The sequence below is a fragment of the Lepisosteus oculatus genome, chromosome 12 (assembly GCF_040954835.1).
Source record: "Lepisosteus oculatus isolate fLepOcu1 chromosome 12, fLepOcu1.hap2, whole genome shotgun sequence".
Taxonomy (NCBI): domain Eukaryota; kingdom Metazoa; phylum Chordata; class Actinopteri; order Semionotiformes; family Lepisosteidae; genus Lepisosteus; species Lepisosteus oculatus.
The window spans coordinates 26116000-26142909 of NC_090707.1; the positions used below are offsets into that span (position 1 = coordinate 26116000).

Below are 26910 nucleotides of genomic sequence, written 5' to 3' on the forward strand. Positions count from 1 at the left end.
AGTGATATTTTATTTTGGGATCATTGGTTCAGTTGTTTGAACAGGGTCTGACCCTGATCTTTAAGTATTCAGCGTGTCCCATCCTGCATTACTTTGTTTGGGAAGTGAAGCTCAGAATGAACTGCTGTGTGAGGAACATTGTGATGATGAGGTGTCAGAGCTGATTCTTAGACTCGGGTTGCTAGGTGTCCTTTCGTCCTCTCTTTCTCCTGCTATGTTAGCATGTAGTCAGTCGCAGAGTGACTCCTTGCAGGCCTTATGGGAACTTAGAGACAGAGTGGCAAGACAGAGCTTCTGACAAGGTAGTGCTGCAGCCTTTCCTGCTTGAGAGAGCTCTCCCACTCTTCCCAGATGCTGTTCCAATCTACAAAAGTAACTTATGTGGATAAGCAATTATGTGGATTGCTTATCTCTTTAATGGAAGAATTGTCTCTCCACATTTTGCCTGTTGTATTATTTTAATTTAGTCATGGCAGATTTTGTCTTGTCTGGACACTCTACACTGCACTCCCCCCTTCTCTATTTCTTTTCACCATTATTATAAAACATGAAGCTGAGCGTTATTTAGAGGACAATCACAATGTCCTTTGCTACATGACCCCGACCTGCAGTAAACTGTTGAGTGACTGAGGGTTCATAGCATGCCAAAGGAAGTATGTATTTAAATACATTTTGAAGTTACAATGTGTAAATTGCAATGAAATTACACTATATAGTAGCTTTTCAACGAATCTTTACAATACCATCAATTTTATCAGTGGTCATAAACTTTAGCAGATTATCAGTGGTCTTTTTGCTGTTTTGTTTTCTCTTCTTGGTCTTATTCTTCATTGTTTTCCATGATACAATCTTTTTCTATACAGATTACAAGTACTTCATACTCAGTCTACAGTATAGGCTTGTAGGTTATCCTTAATCCTTTGAAGGCCATGGCATCGAAACATTTTTTCTTGCCTTTCAATTTTTGGCTGTGGAAAACTGAACCATTCCTGGATAGATGGTGCGGAAGGATGTGACAAGACCTTGAAGGAAAGCTGGATATTTGTGGGGGCCAGTGTTCAACAGTTTGAGATTTCCCAAATACGTAAACAAATGTTGTAGTTAAATGAATGGAGTTCAAGACTATAGAGTGCGGATTTAAAAGCAAATCCGGTGATAAAATTTGAAAACAAAGAGGTAAAGTCATCCCAGAGATCGAGTAGTTAATGTTTCTCTTTGGAGCAGTTGTAGTTTCTCTGACCCTTTCTCAGATGGGCGGTCTCTTCCTGCAGCAGCACAAATAGTCAGCCTCTTTTTTTTTTTGGCCAGGCAGGAAAGAGAGAGGAAACAATGGGCCCACTTCCTATGGAGCGAGCCAATATTCCAGACAATGGAGAAGGAAATGCCTGGCAGTGTTTAAAGCTTGCAGAGTGTGAATAAGCGATAAAGCAGTGCCAGTGTGATTGGGCGATCATTTACCCTCATCTTTAACGATATGCCAGAGTTTTTGTTTAAGTCCTGGTAGTTTGTGGTATCTTAGGAGCTGGCAGACTGCAGTGAAATTCCAATTTGTTCAACATTCTGTATTTTTTTTAGTGAAATATAGTTGTTTAATTTTGTCATTTAGAAGATTTACTAGCATTATTTCATACAATGCATTACAACTAATTCCTTTCTCTTCCATGATCAAAGTCTTCAAAAGTGTTACATAGACAAGGTAACATTTCAGACTTAAAAAACACCTTAAGAGATATTGGTTTGAAAAAATATATTAACTATACTTTGTATGGTCATTTATAGTCAATAAGTAGGCCTTAGTGTGGATTTGGGCCACTCTGGGCCATTTGTCCAGAAAAACAGAAATGGAGAGAAAACTTTCAGATTCTAGCTATTGCACTTTTAATATATGGCTCTGAGGCAGACCAAAAACAAAATGTAAATTAACAACAAATTTCACTCAGACATTTCCATTAAATTTCAAGATAAACACATAGGGCAAACTCAAACATATTGGTGTGACATTGTTAACACTATTGCGACTATTGAAATGTCTTTAAGACTCTAGGTACAGTAGGTCAGTTGTTCTCAAACGTTTTGGACCCAGTTACACCCCTGATCAAACCAAAGCATCCAAGTACCAACTACAAGTCATCTTCTCATAGGAACCACGCAAAAACTCAATGACCACAACATGAGCACAAGCGCACACAAACACTCACACACACATATAATAAAAATAGTGCTGAGCACTTAGTTAATTTGGATCGTACCCCTTTGTAGCCGTTTTCCGACGCTTGCTAACACTAGCTGTGCGGTCTGTGTCAGGTTCAGCAGAAGAGCTAGTGTAGGTGGATGATAGGGTTACCATACATCCAGATTTTCCCGGCCATGTCCTCTATTTTGATCCTTATATCTGTGTCCAGGGGGGAATTTTCAAATATCCCAAAATGTCCGATCCCATTATTTTCAAGATGAAGAATAATTAACAAAAGTTATAAAGTGAGAAAGTGAGAGAATTTCCTAACCTCTCTAGTTCGCTTCGTGACCTACGTTGTCATTCAGTTTTCATCCTGTATGTGTATGATTATGTCATGAGAGAGTGAAATTGGGCGTCAATATCGGTGTCGTTACTCAGTCTGTGCAGTGCAGAAGAATTCCTTTGAAAGGCTCCCTATTTTGTTTCTCGTTTTCCTACCCTCACAATGCCAGAGCGAACATGTAAATTCACAGCAGAATTAAAAAATAAATTTCCGTGTTTTCGAAGTGGCAGAGAAGACTGGGAAGCTGAATATTTGGTGTGTAAGCCTGGTACTTTTGTCTCCGTGGCAAATAAAGGTGTACTTGACTTGCAAGCTCATGTTGACTCAGACGAACACAAAAAGGCAATTCAAGGGGAGAGTTCATCATCCAAATTTAACAGATTATTTTGTAAAATCTGGCACAAAACATAGGAAACTGTAATAGCAGCAGAGGGTACTTAAGCATTGCACACAGTTAAACATCATCACAATGAACATAAAATGTGGGATATTTTGAAAACCTCCATCCCGACCCCCTTTCCAGATAAAGCAATAGGAAAGTTTCTCAGGGTGTCCTCTTTTTTTGATGTTCAAATATGGTAACCCTAGTGGCCGATGTTTAATCCTCCTCGTTCTCAACAGGTGTGCGTGATCTGTCGGAGCTGGCTTCAGTACTCTTGGCGTCTATTCCTTTCAGCCATGACATAATACTTGATTTTTGCGAGGTATTCATTTTCGATCACTTATTCTGTTGGCGAATGTGGCGCTAAGCTGTGTCTCTGAAAGCTCAAGAGGAGTATGAACACTCAAGTATTAGCGTGCTCTCTATCAATGTAGCTAAGTATTTAGGGTGCGTATTTGACGCATAAACTAATTTTATTGAAATAAAAAGATTGAAAACCCGTCTGAAGTTTTCTGAAACCAATTAAGTAAATTACAGATGAAGAATTTACATAATTTTTAATTATTCAATTTTTAATTCCTAATTTTTCAGTGCACACACCAAATTTACAGGGTCATCTGGCGTACCACCTGGGGGCTCTGGTACGCTCTTTGTACGAGAACCACTGCAGTAGGTAACACCTGGCTATTGTCAACATTTCCAGTTCTCAGGAGCTTCAAAGCAAGGAGATGGCTGCTAAGATTCAGCAATCAAAGCATCAGGTGATCTGTAAACAATCATAAAGTTTACCTTGGTTTTACCTTAGTTCAGGGATTCTTAACATTTTTGAGAGTGCAACTCTTTTTTGGCGTGTGCTTGTTGCACTGGCCTTGATGGAATTTGATGGAACACTTCGCAACAAACCACACATAGTGGTCGTGTATCCTCTCCATCGCTTGTCTGTGTAAATCCATACTTTAGGCACTTTTTGTTGTATTTTCTCATTTTCTTAGTTTTTTTTTCTGTTCAGAGTTTTCTGCTGTGCGTTTCTCCATGTTATCTTTAGCTCTCACTCTTACAGTGCCACCTATTAAAAAATGCTCCATTGCAAGGCTAATAATGACTACCTTGGAAGAGGTGTTAGTGGGGCCAGCAGGGGGCGCTCACCCTGCGGTCCATGTGGGTCTTAATGTGACGGGGACACTATACTGTAAACAGGCGCTGTCCTTCGGATGAGACGTAAAACCAAGGTCCTGACTCTCTGTGGTTATTAAAAATCCCAGGGTATTTCTCGAAAAAAGTAGGGTTGTAACCCTGGCGTCCTGGCCAAATTTCCCATTGGCCCTTACCAATCATGGCCTCCTAATAATCCCCATCTATGAATTGGCTTCATTACTTTACTCTCCTCCCCACTGATAGCTGATGTGTGGTGAGCGTTCTGGCGCACTATGGCTGCTGTCGCATCATCCAGGTGGGGCTTCACATTGGTGGTGGTGGAGGGGAGTCCCCATTACCTGTGAAGCGCTTTGAGTGGAGTGTCCAGAAAAGCGCTATATAAGTAGAAGCAATTTCTATTATTATTACCTTGCGCAAAAGAAAAAAAATGCTACAAATATAAATGCAGTTGTGGCCCACCTAATAGAAATCAATGTAGCACCCTCGCCGGGCGCACCACAGAGCAGGCTGGGGGTTGTAGCTTGGGAATGGTTTGTGGGCTTACAAAGTGACCACTGAGTCACCCTGCTAATGTAAATAGTCGTAACCGTGCATATATATATAATAGTTAATTGTTTACCTCTGTTATTGTCCTTTGATGTGTAACCACCCTGAACCCACATACCTGTCCCGTGTCCCGTTTACCGCCCTGGTGTGTGTTAACCATTGGTTGATTCTGTCTCTGTTGCCTACTGTGTGAACCCCAGGTTAAGAACACCAGCCTTAGTTAATTAAAATCTAGGTAAATCATTAAGAGTCTCATCAACATTCTAGGATAGCATAAAAACAAACAAGCATGTACACACAAGAAAAAGAAACAAGACAGGAGGGAGGACAGGGGACAGAAAGACAGAAGGCAAGAGCTCCCTGTCCTGATTCTGAAGACCAGATTTGTTAAATATTTGAATGTTGTTATTAGAGCTTCCTATTCTATTGTTGTTAGGAACTTAATTTCCTATATCAAGAATCCCTTGTTTAAAAATGCCTCTCCTGGTTTGTGGGTACATTTTTGGCATAGGGAGATGGATTCCCATTCATTTTGTAGATTCCAGGTTTATGAAGAGAGAGATTTAACTGAAGGTTGTATTCTATTTAGTTTAGAAGGCAGCTTTCTCCTCCTTTGGTTTAATACAGATCCAGCCATTTGTAATACATGCTGGATAATGCAGCAGATTGCGCTATGCACACCGCACTCCACCCCACTGCATTGCACTATTTTTAAAATGTTCTGTTGTGGGACTGCACTACTTCAAAACTGCCAGGCAGAACAGCAAATGCTTAATGTGGTATAAGAAGGCATTTAGGCTTTTGACAGAAAATGCCTGATTTCAAATCCTGGTCAATGCTTAGCCCCTACTCTAACGACTCGACAGTCGTTAAAGTAAGCTAAAAATCCATGAAATGCATTTAGTTGATAGAATTTACTAGTAATTTCTGTTTAAATTATTGTTTCATTACTTGCTCAGAAAATACATTTTTTTAAAGAAATTTGTAGAAATAAGTAGAATTTTCCAGGGTTGAGGCGGTACCATGTTTTGTGATGACACATCTTAATGAAGTAATCAGAATCAATTACCAATCGGAATCAATCTTAATGTCAGCCATATTGTTATTAGACATGTCTGTTTGCTTCTGCAACCAATCATACTTTGTTTGTTTCTTGTGTATTCACAAATATTCCAGAACATGTAGCAATCTTATTAAAAGAGAAGAGGTAGCCTTTATTTTTTCAGTTGGTTTTTGAGTTCTTGAGTTTTGACTTGTGAATTGTTACTAGTTGTTCGCGATGTGCTATTCTGTTCGTCATTCAGTTGTCTGTTTATCAGTGTGATGGATCGGTAGCTGAAAAAAGGGAAATTAAAAATTCACACCAGAAAATAAGCAATATCTGGGACTTCCAACATTCAGAGAATATGGATTTAGGCCTACCATCTTCCGCAAAAGAATCCACCCCAGAAAATTATGAAGCAATCCCCGGGTCTTCGAACTCATTATTTAATATGGATTTACCATCCTCTGCGACACCTGAGTTTTCAAGCATTGAGGATGTGGAAACTGAGAAACAGACACTAAGACAAACTGAAATGGGAGAATGCCAGCCTGCTTCAAATAAACCTGGAACTCGGAAAAGGCTAAAATATGATGACAGTTATTTATCCCTGGGATTCATTGATGCAGGTTCCCCTCAATGCGTCCCATGTGTGAAAGTCTTCCCGAACACCTCGATTGTGCCTGCTAAAATGTGCCATCATTTTGAAAGTATGCATCCAGATTGACAAAGCAAGAACACTGATTTTTTCATTCAGAAGCAAAATTAATTTTTAAAAACAAAAACATTTATGGTTCAGGCATCACAGACTGTGACAGAAAAAGCCACTGAGGCATCTTACATTGTTAGTTATCATATCGCATGTGCGGGAAAAGCTCACACAATAGCAGAAAAGCTCGCAAAGCCATGTGCTATCAATCTGGTCAAAATGTATGTTAAGCAGATATCTGCAGTTCCCCTTTCAAATGATAGTTGTTCGCCGTATAAAGGACTTAGCATTAGATGTGAGGACTGAACTAATATCCCGCCTAAAGCGTACTTTGCTCTACAAATGAATGAGTCCACAGATGTTGCAGGACTAGCAGTGTTGCTTGTGTTCGTGAGGTATCAGAACCAGCAGTCTCTGGAAGAGGACCTTCTTTTGTGCGAACCATTACCGACTAATACAACTGGAGTTGAAGAGCTTGATGAGGTCGCCCCAGTGCTTGATGAACTCACTGAAGGAATCATCCAACATTTAAACGACCTACGTGAATCTGTCATGCAGTACTTCCTAAATGAGCAGGATGAAAAACTGCAAAATTACTCCTGGGTTAAAAATCATAGTTTTATCGTAGTTTTATAGTTTCAGGGAAACCTCAAGACTTCACGTCACAAGAATATGAGAAGTTTATTGACCTGATTTCAGAGTCTTCCTTACAGACAGCTTTTAATGAACTACAGTTGGCAGAGTTCTGGTGCAGCTCCAATAACGAATATCCAGTGTTATCAGAGAAAGCTCTTTCTGTTCTTCTCCCATTTGCGACCACCTATCTGTGTGAAACAGGATTTTCGTTGTACGTAGAAGTAGAAGTAGGAGACAAACTCACTCATCACACTGAGATTGTTCTGTTTCTGCTGGTTTGAAGTCAATGTTGATTAAAAATGATCAATACTCTTTTTTAAAGACCTCATGTATTGTTGTCTCACTGTGTTTTACTTACTCATTTTGCTACTAAATATTTTCCTGTGTGCGCCCGATTAGACCACGGAAAGTGTTGTCTCGTTCTATAAATCTATGAGTTTGTTTTTAAGAAAACGAACACATAAATGTGCATCCAACTCCTGCCTTGTGAATTGTTACTAGTTCATTTTATTAAGAACCTGATGTGATTCTGCATTCCTCTGTTGTAATGCTTTGATGAAGTGTACGGTGCATTGTCATGATCTTCAGTAAAACTCCTTGATTCAGCCATTTTCATGGATGCTCCCCTGCCTCTGTTCTGTGCATTTCCCTAATCTGCATCATTACACTTAATAAATGTATCTTTGTTTAATTGGGATTTTTTGCCATTGATTGACAGAAATCACTCTATTATGTCCAAGGGAAAATAAAATTCTACAGATCCTCCTAAATTAATTATAAATATAAAACAGAAAATAACTAATTACATAAGTATTTACCCCCTTTGCTATGACACACCTAAATAGGCTCTAGTGCAACCACTTTGAAATCACAAACTAGTTGAATTGAGTCCATGCGTTTCACCTGAGTTCAGGTTAAGTATACCTATGGAGGTTCCCCAGTTGATTAGAAGAGCTCCAAACAAAAGCTATATCATTAAACCAAAATAACATTCAAAGCAAATCTGGGATAGAGTTATTGAAAATGGAAAAAATGTGGTACAAATGTGAATCTGTGCAGAACAGATTGTTGTCCAAAACTTTGTACCCAGGTGAGAAGTGCACTTCGGAAGTGTTCTAAAGCGGCCTAGCTAAAGCTTGTTTCAAATGACAATCTGTGGCGTGAGATTAAAATTGCCGTTCACAAGTCTACCTTGAGGAACTTGACCAATTTTGCAAAAAGAATATGTTCCAATGCGCAAAGCTGGTAGAGACTTTTCCAAAAAGACTCAAGGCTGTTAATTTTGACAATGGTGCCTCTATCAAATATTGACTCAAGGGGGGTGAATATTTATGCAATCAGTTTTTATTCAATTTTATTCATCCATCCATTTTTTAAAATAGCTTCATCCTATTCAGGGTCGTAGGGGAGCCAGAACCTATCCTGGCAAACAATGTGCACAAGGCAGAATATACCCTGTATGGGACGGCAGTCCATTGCAGGGTATAAATAGATGCAAACCTAGACACATGCAGTTGTATGCAAACATTTGGGCACCCCTTGTTAAATTGCAAATTCACAGAATCCATAAGTGAAAAGAAGCTAACACATTTTAATACACAATTTCTATTTATGTGCTGAATTTAACAGATTGAAAGAAATAGAAAATAAAACAGTGAACAGTGGCATATGCAAACGTTTGGGCAACCTTCCAGTTGATTCATTCACAGTCTCTCCAGACATTGAGACATTCTTTAGGAACTCAGGATAAATTTAATGTAATCTTATGGTCTTTTCTGATTTATTGAGATGTCTCAAGAGGCCCCAAGCTTTATGACTTGAGAGGGTAAAGTCTAATCACTCCATTGGTACCATTGGTTCCATCTTTGTATTTTGGATTTATTTAGCATTAGCCCATGAGAGCTTTACCATACTCAGGTTTCCAAAAATCATGTATTCCTTTAGATGAGATGTATAATTTGGAAACAAGCTTTGAAGCACTCACATTTTCTGGTTCTGGATGAATATAAGAGACAGTGTACTGTTAATATTTTTGAAATTCTGTAACGGCATAGCTGGAATTTCGACTCTAGTGTGTAGCAGGACCAGTTGTCTGCTTAGGAGATTATCTAATACCATTCATGAAGCACACATTGGCTCACCTAAGGTATCTTGTGTAAGAAAGAGTTTGACAATGTATTATTTCATGCAGAATGAAAAATACGTAGAACTTTATGAAACGGAAGGAATAGGTTCCCTCTTATTATCCACGCAAAGGCCTGTTCTACACAACATTTGGCAACTGCTTTAATCCAGGCATTATGCAATTGCCTGGATGATGTTTTGAGGTTTGTATGTGTTTATCTTGGATACATTGCTGTCCCAGTACTAATGAAATTAAGTAGTAATGTATGAATTTTAGTATGACTTTAAGTTAATAGCTATTGATGTGTTATTTCATAGGATTGTTGCAGCAAGATCTTCAAAGGTAATTTCAGGTACTATATGCGACAAGGCCACATTGCGATGGATTGGTCCTCAAGAACACCTCAACAAGAGACCTTCTATATGTTTTGATTTTCCAAATCTTTGAACTCATCATTACTAATCAGGTTAACCAGAGATCCATGTGTGTATCTTGAATGTTTTATTTTGCCACATTTACGTTTTATGCAGGGTAATTATTTAGTGTGAACGTCAGTCTCTTTTGCCAGATGACAAATATTATTCTTCAGCTGTCACAGCTAGCCATAGAGTTCTGACGTTGAAATTAACAGCTAGTGTTCAAAAGAAAGCTATTAGAATATTTAAAAGCTATGGATACAAATTTCCTAATTATGTGAACAGAAGATGCACTACAGTCTATATTGAAATAGGTTTGTGCTTTGAAAGACAAACACATAAACATGGGTTGTAAATGAAAACAAGTTTTATTTTAAGATTTTCTGATGCAAAGTCTTACTTGTATAATTGAAAGGGGGAAGTGTTGCTTAACAATAATGGGTAAAGCACCATTTGTGTTTTTTTTCCATTTAGAGTACATTGTAACAATTTGAAGACTTTAGACTTTAAGTTCTAGTTCAGTTCAGTGTGTCATTTACAAAATCAAATCTCATGTAATTGTACATGGTTTAAGTGGACACATAACAAGTGCATTATGTCTTATAGATTACAGTGTGTATGCCAAGCATACAGGTTGCTTGTTGTAATACTCAGCTGAAATTGATATTGTGAGATGTCATTGATATATAGATATTGGATATTTGTCTGTCCCGTATTTAATGTTTTTGAGAGTTAAAGTTATTTGACAGCAGGTTAGTGATATTCTATTGAAAAGATTAATAGATAAACCAGGGTAAAATATACTGTACCTTCAAAACACTTGCATACATCTCTTGGAGTAAGAGGAATTTTGTTTTAGAAGCTTTGAAATTAATCAACTTACTGAGTAAATAATTGAGAAACCTTTCAAACTCAAATCTTAAAAGTAAAATTGTTGATTAAAATGATTGCACAAATCTTTGCTGTTTGGGTTTTATGGTTAAAAAACACCATTATTCCTCATGTATGTGTCAAAATGCTATCATAAGACAAGTGGCAGCTATATTATTACTGGATAGAATAGCATGATATATGAGCTTTATTTCTCTCTAGGGGTTGCTAAGTTTTAGGGCATGACTGTGCATTGAGATAGGTGATATTTTAAACACTTTTGTATCCTACATAGTGCTGAAGGTGTTCCCTTAGATGTTGTGTTAATTGCTGTCAGTGCTAAATGTGCAAGGAATTGCTTGGAGTATTTATATACTCATGACCTGGCAGTGCATCTAATCCTAAACCACCCTCAGATGTGAAATGACAACTCAAGTCAGCTGAACTCCATAGAAATGTGAAGAAGTGAGTCTGAGAATAGAATGATAAATTATGAAATCATGGGCAAAATATTTTCTTAGTGTGAATAAAGGCTTTTTTTTTGTCTTGGTTTTGCTTTTCTTATTTGATTGACACACGCTGTGCATGTGTGCGTTGGGTTGTGTTTTCCATGAGTAGCCTGAAGCAGGGACTGATTTTGTAGCCCTAACAGATGGCTGGGGGATAAGAATGCTACTGGCCCTCATACCCACAGATCTGCAAGATCAGCCTGTCACCGATATTACAATTATAGAGAAACCAGTTTATCACACTGCTGATCTGCGCTTCTGGATTAGTGTTAGGGCTTTCTGCCAGATATGTTATTTATTTTATTTCTACAATGGATATCCTGTTAAATCCAAAGGCATTTTACTGTTCTTACACCAGATTTTCCTATCAAGTCAGTGAAGATATTTCAGAACACAGCCAAGCTCATTGGAGTGTTGAACAGAGTGGAATGAAGGATAACCCCTGTGGTGTCACAGGGGGATTGAACAGTATAATCCAAAGAAAGATTGATAGAATTATCCATACCACAAAGCATTCTTATTTTTCCATTTACAACTCTATATCCACAATCTTTAAATTAATGTCCGTTTTCGTTCTAGTTTGTCACCGTTTACTAAAGTTCAAACACTTATCCTGAATCACAATCTGTTAATCATTGTCTGTTTCTGTTACTGTACGTTATTCCTTAAATTCCAATCCAATACAAGTTGCACAATCCACTCACCACCTCCTACTCTTTGCACCCACCTACTGGCTTCCGTGCTGTTGAGTCCTTCCGGGCCATTTATATCTTGTGCTTCCTAATGGAACACACCTGTTTCCTATTTGTAGGATAGGGCCCTTCATTTAATAGGTCAGCTGACTTCTCCTTGTGGCCATCTTGCTTACTGTAGGTCTATTTAGAGTATTTTAAGGATATCATTATGGAAATATCTGTCATTGATGACTCTCCCACGAGTGATCTTGCACCCCATTTTGGTGCCTCTGTACAGTACGTTTTGACAGAACTAGCATTGTGTATAGCATAGCAAGTGTCCTACTCTAAAAGTGGTACATTAGCAATATATTAAGAGTATTAATCATAAATATATACTACATTTTCTGACCAAGTTTAAAATTGTGGCTTTGGTTTTCCAACTAATCTATAAAGAAATGTATTTTATTGCACTGTTGATTCAAATATTTCAGTGCATCTTACTTTAATTCCTTATCAGTGTGTTATATCTCAGGCAGAGGGATAATTCAAATAGCTCTTGTGTTATGCTTTACCCCTGGAATTTAAATAATTATTCCACGCTTTTAACAGTTTATTTGTAGTTGCCCAAAAGGCTTAGCAAATTACTTTTTTGCTACACTCTTAACTTGTGTTGTGCTGCACTACTAAACTGCATGGTTCTGTTCTGACGAGGAGAGACAATTCTATATCATTTGTATTCTCTGGTTTATAGTGTGACTTCTTTTTTGCAGCCTGAGGTAGCCTATTTTGCAGTTTTCTAGCTCACTGTTTTAGTCCACATCCAAGAGTGGAAGGCAGGACACCTTTGTTTTATAGTCCAGTATCAAGATCTGTTGTAGTACTTTTTGTTTTTTGTTACCTGTTGAAAAGTAACAAGAGAAAAACACCTTAAAATGGACCCTTACCCAAAGAAGGAAAACCTCATTTTGTTCTCCTCTCATACGATAATGCAGTTCCTCACACACATTTTTATTATATTTTATTGCCTAGACTAGGGCAAATGATATTGCATTGATCTCTTTTTGGTCTTCCGTTGTGTAGCATTGGCACATTTGTTGCATTTGGAGTGCTCAAAAGTTTGAGTGTTCCTACCAAAGATGGGCTATGGTTTCATGATTACCACCTTTTGTGTGTGTAGTATTTATATATTTTCTTCAATTATCTCCTTGGGCTACTTAGATCAAGGTTTTATCCAGGCTATATTCCTTCCTTATGCACTCTGTTTTCCTGGAGGTACCCTTAGTGGGAATAAATGGCTTTCTGATAATCACTGGATGTTTTAAAGATATATTGAAATTCGAGTCCTAGCTCTGTTTAGACCTCAAGCTGAATGAAAGCAATGAAACATAAGAATGAAATGACATGACACTCAGAATGGAGTGTCTGTACTTCATTTGTGTGACAGTCATAATGTTGTGATGACTTCTGGCCAGCTCTCCCAGAAATGAATACCATTTTTTGGAGCTGTGCTGAGCCATTCCAGAGACAGCCCTTGTCTCCCCTGGTTGTTCTCTGTCCTGCTGTCTCATTTGCATCCTTGTTGCTTGCAGCACAGCAAGATAGAAGAGGAGCCTGCTTGTATTATGCATATGGTTCAATAAACAAGGGCAGTGTCACTAAAATACGAGCCTTGTGCTTTGCTGCCAATTCAAACAAGGTGATATATTTTCCCTTTTTTTATTGTTGTGTACATAAACCACATATACTCATCCCTATTTAGGGCATATAGGCACCCTTTGGCTTTGAAACACTCACTGTTGACTAGCTGATTGTTTAAAAAAACAATATAGAATACTACATTTTAAATTAACAGTATGCATACTGTGTGTGTTTGAATAGCAGTTGCAAAGATTTTATTCAGTTGTTTTTCTGAAAATTGTATTGAGCAAAATTGTGCCAGCATCTCCTGGACTTAGGTTGTCTTTGGGTTGCACACAAAAATCATTACTTTCAGTTATAATTAAAAAAAAAAACTACAAGCCATTTGGTTGGTAATTGTTAATGAAATTATTTATCAGTAATATGTCATTGTAATTAACCATGACATCATGTTCTCATTTGTATTGTGAATATAAGATAACCATCTTTTTACTGAAATATTGTTGCACTCCTTATTACTGTATAGCCATCAGCGATCAATGGTCATTTTTAAGACTGTCAGTGAGGCAAGGTATTTAAAGGTCATTGGCATCTCTTATAGTCTTTCATCATTCGGACTTTCAACAAATCCCTAGTCGTAAAACAATTTAGTGGTACACCATAACCATCATACAAATGACAAAAATGACAGGTTACAAAGGAACAAACAAGGTTTATTCCATGCTGAAAAGAGACGAAAAGAAACAATGTTTCAGATGTGGACCCTTTTTCAGGCTGAACTTGAACTTGAACTTTATTGCCATATGTAACCGGTACTGGTACAATGGAATTCTTACTTACAGAAAGTCTCTCGATTGTAAAACAAGTGTAAAAAACAAGACAAAGTGCAAACAGTGCATCAAGACGATGTACAAACAAACAATAGACAATGTGCAAGTAAACATGTAGACAGTTTGAATGTAAACAATACAGATGTGTAAACAATGACTGGAGATGTGCAATAGATAATAAATCATAAAGAGGTAGATGGTGATGGTGTAGGTGTGGTCCGAGGGGGATGGCTAAATGTGTTCGCCAGTCTCACTGCTTGTGGATAGAAGCTATTGAAGAATCTAGTGGTAAGTGTACGTATGTTCTTACAGTATATCTCTTGCCTGAGGGCAGTGGGGTGAAGAGCTCATGCCCGGGGTGGTGACTGTCCACTGTGATGGCCAGAATTCTACCACGGCAGCGGTCCTCATAGAGCTGTTTAATCTCGGTGAGACCGCAGCCGATGATCTTCTGGGCCATATTGACCATTCTCTGCAGTGCCTTTCTCGCGAAGAGGTGTTGCCATACCACACGGTGATCCCGTTGGTGAGGATGCTCTCGATGGTGCAGTGGTAGAAGTTCACCAACACATGTATTGGCATCCTCCATCGCTTGAGGCACCTCAAGAAATAAAGGCGCTGCTGAGCCTTCTTCATGATAGAGTTAGTGTTCACAGTCCAGGTTAGATCTTTAGAGATGTGAATTCCCAAAAACCTAAAGCTGGTGACTGTTTCCACTTCCGTTCCATCAATACTGAGTGGGCTGTGAGTGTATGGCCTGTGTCTCCGAAGGTCCACTATTAGCTCTTTCGTTTTCTTTATGTTCAAGTCCAGGTTATTGCTATGACACCACCTAAGCAGCTGTACAACTTCATCCATGTAGGTGGACTCTTCATCATCACTGATCAGTCCTATTATAGTGGTGTGTGTGTTTGTGTCTGTCTGTCCTGTGATGGACTGGCGCTATGTCCAGGGTGTATTCTGCCTTGTGTCTGTTGCTTACTAGGATAGGCTCCAAATCCTCTGTACTGGATAAAGAGATTAGAAATGGATGGAAGTAAAGGCACTGTGTGGATGGAACTATACACAGTGTTAGAAACCCACTATGAAATGGCAGCATCTCACTGAGAATAAAATATTTTATAGTGCTGGCTTAAGGAAACAGCCTTTCCACCTCTCTTGCACATCAGTTTCCATACCTAGTTATTTAAACAAATTGCCCCTAATTATAAACATCTTAATATGCTGACTCTTTGGATCCGCATCAGCTATGTTTGCCCATTCCTTCAATTCATCATTTCAGTATCTATTTAAACATACAGTCTGTTAACTTCATCATCATCATCAAAAGTATGCCTAACCCCATTAGGAAGTGTTCTTGTTATCAGTGTATTCCTCAGCTTTCCCCAAATTATCTTCTTCTTACCAACATCTCTAGTCTTTTATCCTGCAGTAACTTATCCAACACTTAAATCCCCAAAAGCTGCTTGTGTTAATTTCTTTAAATCACAAATATCATGTGTAAATACTGGCCATGTAATACTCTGCATTGTGGAATAATAGTTTATTTTAAAGGGAACTAGAGAAACTAAGAACTAGAGAAATCAAGAAAGGCTTTTTTTCTAGAATTAATAAATGCACATCCTGTTCACTGAGGAAATTAAATCCACACTGAGCAATCTTCAATATGTTCAGAATATGACAGCGAGAATCCTATCAGGGATGCATTACATCTGTTTTCAAGTCCTTGCACTGGTTACCTATCAGGTTTCGAGTCAACTTCAAAATCCTCCTCCTCATTCAGTACCTACAGTATATGGCTTATTATCTGTCTACTCTCCACCTTTGTCCGTCTGACTCTGGTCTTCTAGCTGTCCTCAAGAACATCTACATTCTGTGGGTGACAGGGTCTTCTCTAGCTACACCCCAGAGCTCTCAATTTGTATTCTCAGTGACATCAGTCACGTACCCTGAGTGCACTTAAATCTAACCTCAGAACCTTTCTTTTCAGAAGACTTAGTGTCTGTATCTGCTTCATTTTCTAATTTTGGTAGCACCTCTAACTGCTTGTCTTCCTTATATGTATTTACTTTGTAATCTGTGGTCCTTTTATCTGTTTTTACATCTACTGTATTGCTTTGAGATGCCACTTTTAAAGGTGATATATAAAATAAAGTTTTTTATTATTGTTATAGAGAAAAATGATCAGATTTTCCCTGGTTCAGAAAAAAAGATCTAAAGTATACTAGTTTGTCACTCTTCTCATTCCCTTTGCTAAATGACTTTTCATACTAATCTGATCAATCTAACTGCCTGTTTTCTGTGCTTTCTCTATCCTGCTATATTTGCAATTATTCTGAAAATGTTCTTCTTGAAATAACTCATTTCTAAATACCTTTTTTCACTGTTAACATCTTGCAGCAACTCTGCGACAAAATATACACTTAGCTCAACCTGACAGTTAATCTTGCTACCAACATTGAATAAAAAAAATCTTAAGATTTCTATATTTATGTCTTTATTTAGTGGTTTCATTAGTGACAAAGGCTAAACTTTCTTGGAAAATTGTATTTTTTGTATTGTGGAAAAAACTTACTTGCTTTAACAAAATATGTTTACAAATCCTTTCACCTGGCAATTTACATGAATGCCCAACTATCTGAGAAGCCCTCCATAAAACCATGGTTGCTATTAATTCATTTAGGGCTCACTGACAGAATTGCTGTTTTTTATGCATGCTAATTTTCTGATTCCTCACTCTGTTTCATGTTTATAGATAAGGCTTTTTTGATCACGAAGGGAAATTGATGTACATGTTCATGTACATGAGGAACATGTTTGCATGTTCTTTTGTAACATACACCTTTTTGTGATTTTTTTGTATATCTAAGCAAGTGTTCCTGCATCCCTCTTCTGCACTATAGCCATGGCTTTTTTTCTGTTTGCTTATTTCAAAGCAATACCTGCTCCATTTCTAAAACTTTTTGCTCATATGCATTTTTGTATTTTTTACACCTCTAGCACTTTAACGTCCTGAATTTTCATTTGTCTTAATTTGTAGAATGAATTTGAGTTTAAGCCTTAAAAAGCTTAAGTTTTCACTATCTTTTGTTTCTTGTCCTACAACTGTTATTATTGATCACCAAATTATTGTACTTGACATGACTTCATTCACCCTTTCCTGAACGTCTATGACAGGCAGAGAGAGTGCTGTTTCTGGTGTGATCTTTTGCAGCTGACATTTCACTGTTTTAAACGAACAAGAAATTAGATTGCTCATAAATCACTTATTCTATATAAACACAGCATAATTGCCCTCCGAAAATCCTTTTTCTTGTTCGTTTTAGAGACCTTGATCGAAACTGATTTTAGATGTCAGAAAGGATTTATTTTCTCTGTATTTCCTACATTGCTTTGTCGAGATTTTAACTTTATATTTAGGCTCAGATTTCAACTTTAAATCGTACACTAATTAATAGCAGTAAATACTGATGTTTTGCTCCCTCTTACAACAAAAATATATATCCCAGTTTTGTAGCTGGGATGAACTTTATTTCGTACGCGTAGCTACTGCAATTCAGACATGGAATGGTTAAAGATGGCGGCAAATCAGGCACCCGGGGGAGGGGGGGGGGCGTCTTCTCGCCTCTATAACTAAAATGCCAAATAGGAGTGGCTTAAGCGACATACACAGTCGTGTAACTGACAGTTTGAGGTAGCCTATCGTGTAAATTTCGCTTTGTTGCTGATAGGTTAAGCTTTTGAAACTCTGCCCCAAAGTCATGTGACTGATTTTTCGCCTTGTTTCGTTGGTTAAACGCAATTATCACAAGCACCACCATGGTAACTGGGATGTGTAGTTTTTAATTCCGTTTGAATTATAACTGTACGTACTGTCTTCATATTTTTCCAGGGCTTTAAAGAGAAGGCGCGCCAAAAAATTTTGGTGCCGTCGTCTCCGGTCAAGAATTTGACCTCGGAACGTTTGCCCAGCGTAATTATAGTTTTTATAATTCCTTGCCATGTGAAGTCAGAACTGAAGACTTAAAGTTTATAGAACCTTTACCCCAGAATGCCATTTATCAACCAAAATGTTACGTGTTTGCATGATTAATCTAGTAGGCTTGTGATGGGCCCTGACATATCAAAAAGTCCACAATTCTCAAGTGTACAAGAGACATAAAATGAGGAAAAATTGAATTCTGGGAATTGAGTTGACCTTTTATAAAACACAGAGATGAAGCTGTGACATTGCTGGTTGGCACTTTGCCTCTTAAAAGCCTAAGCCATTGTTCTCTTTTCTCTTTTTTTTTGTAGTTGCTGCTGTTTTCTTTGATTTTCTTTGGGTACTGTCCCTGACTCTCTATAACCTAAAACAAAATGGGTGTATTGAAAGGTAGCTTGAATCTTGGGCTACTGTAAATGCTGTCTGAAATCCTGGTAAGACTCCTAAGGACATTTTGCACATATATATATAACTGCCAATTTGGGGTAGTAATTTATTCAACTTAAAAGCATTATTTTGAGTAATTGAATCCTTTGATGGTTGATGCTGGCATACATACCCAGATAATTTTGAGTACATTGTATATTTGGCAGCAGTAGAGGCAGTCATTAAGTTTTTATTCCACCTGTCAGTCTCTACTATCTATCTCCACTGGAGGTTTGCTAATGTTTGCGTCTGTTACTATGCCTGCCACAAGCATCTGTTTTGCCCCAATAGAAAACTCTTTAGACCTCCTACTGCACTTCTCTGTCAGCTTTGCTGGTATTATTTGGAAAATTGTAACCTTTCTCTCTGCTTAAACTATTTGTTTTACATAGAATTAAAGAAATTCACACTCGGCCTAACAGGTGTACATTAACCCAGGACGATACCTGTTTTTTTTACACAGTGAAAGCATCATTCCCAAAGAAAGGCACAATTTGGCATGTTGGTTCTTTGGTTTCATTACGACGGGGCAAACCTTGACAATCTTAAGGTTCTTAAGTTAACTTTTGTTCTCTTTTTACACCTTCTAATTTAACTTTAATTTAAGTCAGCTTTTTTTTAATCTCTGATCTCTGATTCAGTATTATGCAGGCTTGCCAGCAGCCGTATCACCCTGCAACTCACAACTGGCAACCCACTGAAGCTAAGCAGGTGCTTACTGCCTTGTTAGTACCTGGATGGGAGGCCTCCTGGGAAAATCTAAGGTTGTTAGTGGCGCCAGCAGGGGGCGCTCACCCTGCGGTCCATGTGGGTCCTAATGTCCCAGTATAATGACGGGGACACTATACTGTAAAAAGGTGCCCTCCTTTGGATGAGACGTCAAACCGAGGTCCTCACTCTCTGTTGTCATGAAAAATCCCAGGGCATTTCTCGCAAAGTATAGGGTTGTAACCCCGGCATCCTGGCCAAATTTCCCATTGGCCCTTACTGATCATGGCCTCCTAATAATCCCCATCTATGAATTGGCTTCATTACTCTGCTCTCCTCCCTACTAATAGCTGATGTGTGGTGAGCGTTCTGGCACACTATGACTGCCGTCGCATCATCCAGGTGGGGGCTACACATTGGTGGTGGTGGAGTAACTGTAAGCAATTATTATTAATTATTATTAAGGCATGTCAATACTTTTGCAATTGATTTTAATATATATATATATTTTAGGTTTTAGTTTTTATTTTTATTTTAGCAACACTTATTTTTCCTCAGATGAAGGCTTTCTTTAGAGATATTTAAATTTTAATTTTAGATTGAATCTAGCACCTCTTTCTTTCATGTTGTCTGACAGCATTATATTGTGCTCAACATGTTGTTACTGACATGGTAGCACACCAAGGTCAATAGGTGTGAAACATGGCTTTATGTGAAAGCATATTTTTGTGCTAGTCTTTATTTAAGGATATAATGTGCTGCAAGTAAAAGCCCTTTACCATTGTAGCATGTGCTAAACTGTTCATAAATAAAAATACATTCATCCATCTCTTGCATTAAACATTTCTTTTGAATATCAGTAACAAACTTATTTTACCTGTTTAGAAGTCAGTTACTTCACTTTATTGTGGCGATTATTAGAAGATGAAGCAATAATAAATAATTTATATTCCCTGTTGGTCAGGAATAGGTATTTTGGACATGGAAATAAAAATCCTGTCTACTATGGTTGAAAGCTTTGTTGTACCATCTAGAAATGGCAAAATAAGTTGTATAAGGGATTAGACTATTTAGATTAAATGAGAGCATGATAAAAAAATGAAGAAAAGAAAAAAGAAGGAAAGGCATTTTTAAATGTAATTTGAAAACTATGTACTGGATTGTTTTTGGTTGTAAATTTTGGAATGTGCTGCATGTTGCTTTACTGCAGTGTGTATTGAGTGGTGGTGTGCAGTGTCATATTTGCAAATTTGACATCATTAGTGTGGATTGTGGGGAATTTTCTGTGTGTTGCCACTGTGTGTATGTTTGGTGTTGGTGGTGTGACTGTATACGGTTTTGGTGAGATGTGGGGGTAGGGTCTCAGTTTGACAGTCTAATCCCAGTGTGGCTTTTGTGTGAGGATCTGGGTGGGGAGGTGGGAGGACGGAAGAGGCAGGGATTTTGTGCTAGAGAGTCTCTCATGTCAGGGAACAAAGAAATCTCTAAAACCTCCCTCCTGACTTTTAATTCAGCATACCCGTTGGCAGGGAGACGGACTGGTACTGTAGCTCCTGTTTTTTGCAATTGTATATCTTTTTTAATGCGTAGTTTTGATGAACACAGTTTCAAACAGAATTTCCATGCATAAGCTGATATTTTTGCGTCAGGTTTAAGGATATACTGTTTGAATTGAATCTAACCAGTCTGACTTTAGCCACAGAGTGGCATTAAACTGGGTTTATTTGCTGGGGTCTAGCTGTTTAGCCTGTTTCCTAATCTGCTGAGCTGAACCTCGGGCTGATTTCATCAGAAGGATTAACTTCTCTTCAGTAGGGCTTTTTGCAGAATCTCTGAAGAGTGTCTTCAGAAGCAGCAAGATGTAAAGGTACTGTAGTGGAAATCCTTTCCTTTTTGTCTTAAACTGCAGGAGGTAGACTGTGTTAACGTAGTAGTAGCTTTTGGTACAAATATTTGTGTCAGTGCACTTGCTTATAAGACTTCAAAAAAAGAGTTATACAAGGCTGATAAGTTTTTTGTGTTTTAGGTTTTGTGTAACACTTAGTCGATGTGTTGATTTCTATAGCCTTGTTGACTGTCTTTTTTGTTTTTTATAGCACATAGCACAGAAAGACTGCTGTATTATGGAAAACATCTTTCTGGATTCAAATACTGTGTATAGGTTTTCAGTGTTGTGTCAAATTTAACAGTACTTCATATATAATGTAGATTAATTTCTCTTCAGAGGAAGACCGGTATATTTTTTAGGATCTGACATTGTACTCTGAAGCTCTGTGTAAATATTTTTCTTTTGTCTTTAAAAAACTGGTGCTTATGGCCACCTCAGCGTCACAAGTGTAAAGCTGAAGATGTTTTAATAAGGTGCTTGTCATCCAAGAGAGGTTTTGTAGTTGATTAATGAACGAGATAAACCAGAGGATAACTGAAATTTGCTGGTGTTGCATTTGAGATCTAGCATTTTTGATGAAATAGACAAGTTAATGTGGTTTAATAATATTAATGCCTTTTCCAATTCCTCCGTGAGATTGCATGCCAAATTAGTTATTTTTAAATATATTTAATAATTTTTGATGCAAGGATTGTTTATTGGTGGGGCCAGCTTTTTTGGATTATATTAATGAAGCAAACATAATAGCTGACTATATGATAGAACCAGTAGTCCATCCTTAGATTCTGTTGATTGAAATGGAGAAGGTAACTCAGACTATATTGTTTTATGACTAAGTCAGTCTGTTTCTGTATTTCTTAAAGCTTTTTATTGTTCTGAATATAAACAAGACATTCTAGGTGACATTAAGTGAAGATTCACTAGACTGGGTCTAAATGGGTCTTCAAAATAAGAGAAACTACTATTACAAATTTATGGAGTGTGATCAGCACAGGGTGTTCAGGACGGGTGCCTGAATGTTTTTGCTTTTTTGATGTTACTGATCATTCTGTGAGGACTATATTCTGTTCTGTCCCTGTGGGCCAGGAGGAAACGATATTTCATAATGTCAAGATAAGGAGTTTGGAGAAATTGTGTCAATTTTTTTCTTCGACAGCAAAGATATCAAGAGTTTAGATTCGTCCCACTTAGAATTGATTATTGTATTTTATTGTTAACACCTCATGTCTCAATTGGGCTGAAACCCAGTTTTCTATGTAGAAAATAGAAGCTTACTATATAGAACAAAAGAAAGCAATTTTTAAAAAGTTTTTGGCAGAACAGCATCTGGAGTTGAGGGGTTTAAGCACGTCTGTACACATTCTTTGTAAACATCTGCATCAATTTGACTCATTCACCCGCAATTACTTGGAAACTTTTTGCCTGCTCAGTTATAGCTTAAGTTGTCAAGAGGCACGTTGGTGTAATGGCTAAGGCCTCTGACTTCCATGTTGGAGGTAGGGGTTTGACCCAGCTCGCAGGTTTATACATTTGACAACCTGAATAAGTTTTTATTCAGCAGCAGCGCTACACCGTAAGCAAACCAAATTTCTTCCCCCTTAAGAGTGACTTGTTCTGACCCGCGGTCACCCTCTGTGCATAGAGACTTTCTACTAGTTAGCTGGACTACTAGTAGGTCCCTGAGAGAGACACCGTCGAGCGCGTCGCCACAGCAGAAATCTCTCCTCCAAATTCGTCCGACTCCAAGCTTCACCCCGACTGGTTGGCCAGGAGCCAGAGGACGCTGGGGTGACGCCTATTGAACACCACAGCAACTAAGCAGTTAAAATATCACAATATCACATTTTGGAAACATTTGACGTTTGTTTTTAAAAATATATATATATATTATTGTCCTTATTGTGGTAACAGGCAATGGACTGTCATGTAGTGCACTGCATCCAGGCGGTTCAAAGCCCGATCAGAGAATTACTTTGTTTTTCACATGGCTGAATATATACAAATAGTCCACTATTATAGCTTGTTGTTGGCTACGGTGTGAGTGTGTGTATCTGGATTAATTATTATAAGTGATGGTTTCGTGATTTAGGATTTCTTCATGCAATTCTTTCAATTAAAGGAGGGAAAAGGGTTATATTTACATGTTGTGTATCATCTTTTCTTATATTTGTAAAAACATTCCAATTTAAATGCAATAAGGAATATATTATTAATAACATTGTAACGAATTCAGATTCTTAGGCTTGTGCCCTCGCTGCTTCTGCCTCAGTTTACCCTTCACCACATGGGCTCGAACCCGGGTCTCCTGTGTTGCTCAACAGAGGTTTTTACAGCTGAGCTACAGAAGACCTCTTTTAGCACCAGCACTTCAGCAGCCCTGTTATGCGGAGGAGAGCTGTAGTGTCAACATATAACACTTTCCTCGGTTTTCTCATAAAGAATATTATCAGGCCCCTCTGCAATATAAAGGATATTACACAGTGCTCTGATGTGCACAAATTACAATACAACACTTCCTTTATTTACATATTTCCTATCTGTAAATTTATCTCCCCTATACCAGTTTCCCAGATAAATGGGACACCCCTGTCTGTGAATCCTTAACGTTGACTTGAATTTTGGGGTGGTGACTTGGTAGTCTGCTGGGGCAAATCTATTTCAGAACCCAAAAGGCCGGGTTTCTTTATCAGTCCACTCCCTCCTATTGGAAGTTGGACACAGGCATCACGCAGGTGTTCTTAATCAAGTTTTTCCACTGATAGTGTAGCAGAAGCATTTCACTCTTTAAGTGCTCAGATATTAGACTATCTGTAACAAGATCATTTAGACAGCAGCCACTGGCCCTCCTGTGGAAGAAACAGAATGTCAATAACAAAGTTTGAGACCAATGTATCTGTCTACTTTCCCCGTAGATGTCTAAACAAATATGGGTCATTATTCATTACGACCTCATATGTCATGTTGATCTGGGTCGAATTCCTGCCCAGTGGAATAGACCCATGTTCTTTCCTCGTCTCCTAACTAGGGGAGTAATGGGTCAGTCACCAGTCACCTCTCAGCTGTGATTAGCCAAGACCTGCTAGTTTGTGCTCCTTCCATGAGGTCACAGAGATACTCAATTACGTTGCATCAAATTTCATTGCTTAACAAACCAGACTCTTGTGATTCTATCAACACCTAAGAGTTCGTGCATTTCTCTGCTGAGAATCTCTCCAGATTCCCTTCTCACCAAGTGTTGCACCCTGCTGCTTCCATTCTGCCTCCTCTCTAAGGGAAGCTCTCTGTTGAAGGTCTTGAATATTTACATTTTCTACTCTGGAAGGACTTGGACCTGATAGCACCAGTGGACAAGTACTACAGTCATGTGATGAGCAACTGAGTACTATATTTCTTTAGATTTTCAAAATATCAACCCAAAGTTTAGAAACAAGCAACAATCATATTGATTGCACAACACAAATCCCCAAAGACATTAAATGATTTCAGACCAGAAGCATCGATCGCTTTAGTTGTGAAGGCATATGAGAAAATTGTTGAAGGGCATGTACTTCAACAGGTAGAAAACCTACTGAATCCTAGGTAACTTGCCAAAAGGCCATTAGAGGTGTCATAGAGGTTCTTTCACATTACTGAATTTCATATATTTACATCTGGAAAACACATGCCAAGCTTTTATTTATAGATTTTTCATAACCTTTAACACCATCCAGCCACACTTGTAAATGACAATTGTTATTTAAATCACCAACAACGTTCATAGTGCAGGGTTAAAGGTATCACAATCTACTGTTCACAGATTACTTCGACAGGAGAATTATAAAGGCTACACCACAGGATACAAACCTCTCAGCAGCACCTGTACTAGAAAGGCCATATTACAGTTTGTTAAAAAGTACAGAGATGAGCCAGCAGAATTCTGGAACAAAGTGTTATGGACAGATGAGACAAAAATAAACAAGTCAATGTACTGATTTAAATACAACCGGGCTTGCATTTCACCTGCTGAAAAGGAGACTGAAGTCAGAACCCCCCCCCCCAAAACAGCAGCAACTGAAAATGGCTGGAGCAAAAGAGTATTTCAAAACTAAGAGATTGGTGATGTCAGTACAGTAGGTCTCAAACTTGATGCAGTTATTGCAAAGGATTTGCAACCAAAAACTGAGTTTTATGCAACTTTATTTTAAAGTTAATTTGTCCCAAATACTTATTCTCATCTAAAATGGGAGAATGGATCTCATAAAGTGGTATTATTTTAGAATGTTAAATAATATGTGCAGAAATAACCAGAAATAAACGGTAATGTTATGTAATTTTGCCACACATTCCTCTTTTTATCTCAAATCCAAATTGCTTGAGTATACAACAAAAACGGCAATTTTGACTTAAGAATTGTCCCAATACTTATGGAAGGCACTTTATCTTTATATGCCCATGGCAGAACATTTGGCAAACATGTAGGAGCAATGCAGCATGTTTTGTTTTATACAATGACTGAGACCACTATACCAAAAACACCCCCTTTTTGGAAACTGAAATATTTGAAATAAAGCTTCTAATCTTTGAGTGGTGCCTTGTGAAAGCTATTTACCACAGATTACTTTTAATAAATGCAGTAAGAAAACAGTTGTGATTTAAAATGTTGGAAGTTAGAAGCATGAAATGGGTTAGAGGAGGACAAGGGAAATACAACTGAATTGTAGAAAAGTGTGGACTGGCCAAGATGTTATTGAGCAGCCAGTGGAGAAGGTGACTGTCGCGTAGTACTGTCAGGGCAATGACAAGGGCTCACTGTTGTCATTGAATGGTCTGATCCCTGGATCTCTCTGCTTATTGGTCTGTTTTAACACACTACAGTTCTGTGTGTAACCATACTGGGATTCCAATTCTGTGCTGTGTATTATTGTTGCCTTGATAGAGTGCTGGACTGTCCCAGGTACTGCCAGAGGTCATTCTTTCTGACCCAGTGTTCTTTCTTGTCTGTTTCTAGGAGATATCACCCAGAAGGGTTATGAGAAGAAAAGAGCGAAACTCCTGGCCCCATATGTTCCACAGATTCAAGGTAAGAAATAGTCATGTGTCTGCTCTCTCTACTGCTTAGGTGCACAGCAGAACCTTAATCAAATCAAGAAGAGTTTTGTTTGTGATGAATGCAAGTTGGATTTCATTTACTCCTGTTCCATAAAATGAAACATCTGTCTGCCTTGCTGAAGGAACTTCATTCTTCTTGGTTTGTGCAGCTTTAAACATGTATTCCTAAGCTTTTTTCATGTATTCTTTGAAGAAGATTCTGCAAAGGGTTTTATATGCATGCTACATATCGACTGAAGAGACAGTCATTTGTCCAGTAGTGCTTTTAAACCACCACAAAATGTGTTATATCCATTGATGTTACATTCACAAATCTGATCATTAAAAACTTTATTTGTATAAAATATATTTTGCATGGGCTAATAGTTGGATGAGCCTGGTAGAAATGAAAGGGATTCTTCTATGAAGAAGATTTACTAAAACAGATAAAAACTTCACAGAAATGAGACAAACAAATCTACACACTCCATTAAACATATTCACCACACAGTTTTTTTATCAACTAACAAGGTTTTTTTGAGTAAATATTTTCCATTACCACTCGATTGTCTAATCACAGTAACTCTTACCTAGAATTATTTTAGTTCCATTTACTCAATTATAAAAAGTCACTGCTTTGTTTGACAAAATTACAACAATTAACCAAAAAACAAGTAGTGACAGTATTGTGAGTTCAGTACGGAAAGGTGTGAAGTAGGGGTAGGAGGATTAAGGATTAAGTGGTATTCAGAAGTCTTAACCCTTTGCAAAAGAAGCTTTCT

General features: G+C 38.0%; 1 protein-coding gene across 6 annotated transcripts in view; it reads left to right on the forward strand.

The window, feature by feature from the left end:
- The window catches only part of dip2a (disco-interacting protein 2 homolog A), a 269946-nt gene that overhangs the window by 70797 nt on the left and 172239 nt on the right, over positions 1–26910 (forward strand). For all 6 annotated transcript variants that reach the window (XR_001479789.2, XM_015359260.2, XM_006636662.3 and 3 more), the window contains exon 2: positions 26049–26120. Coding sequence is in view for 5 of the 6 variants with exons in the window: in XM_015359260.2 (XP_015214746.1) it covers positions 26049–26120 (72 nt within the window). In the remaining variant the exon portion in view is untranslated. The remainder of the gene's footprint in view (positions 1–26048; positions 26121–26910) is intronic.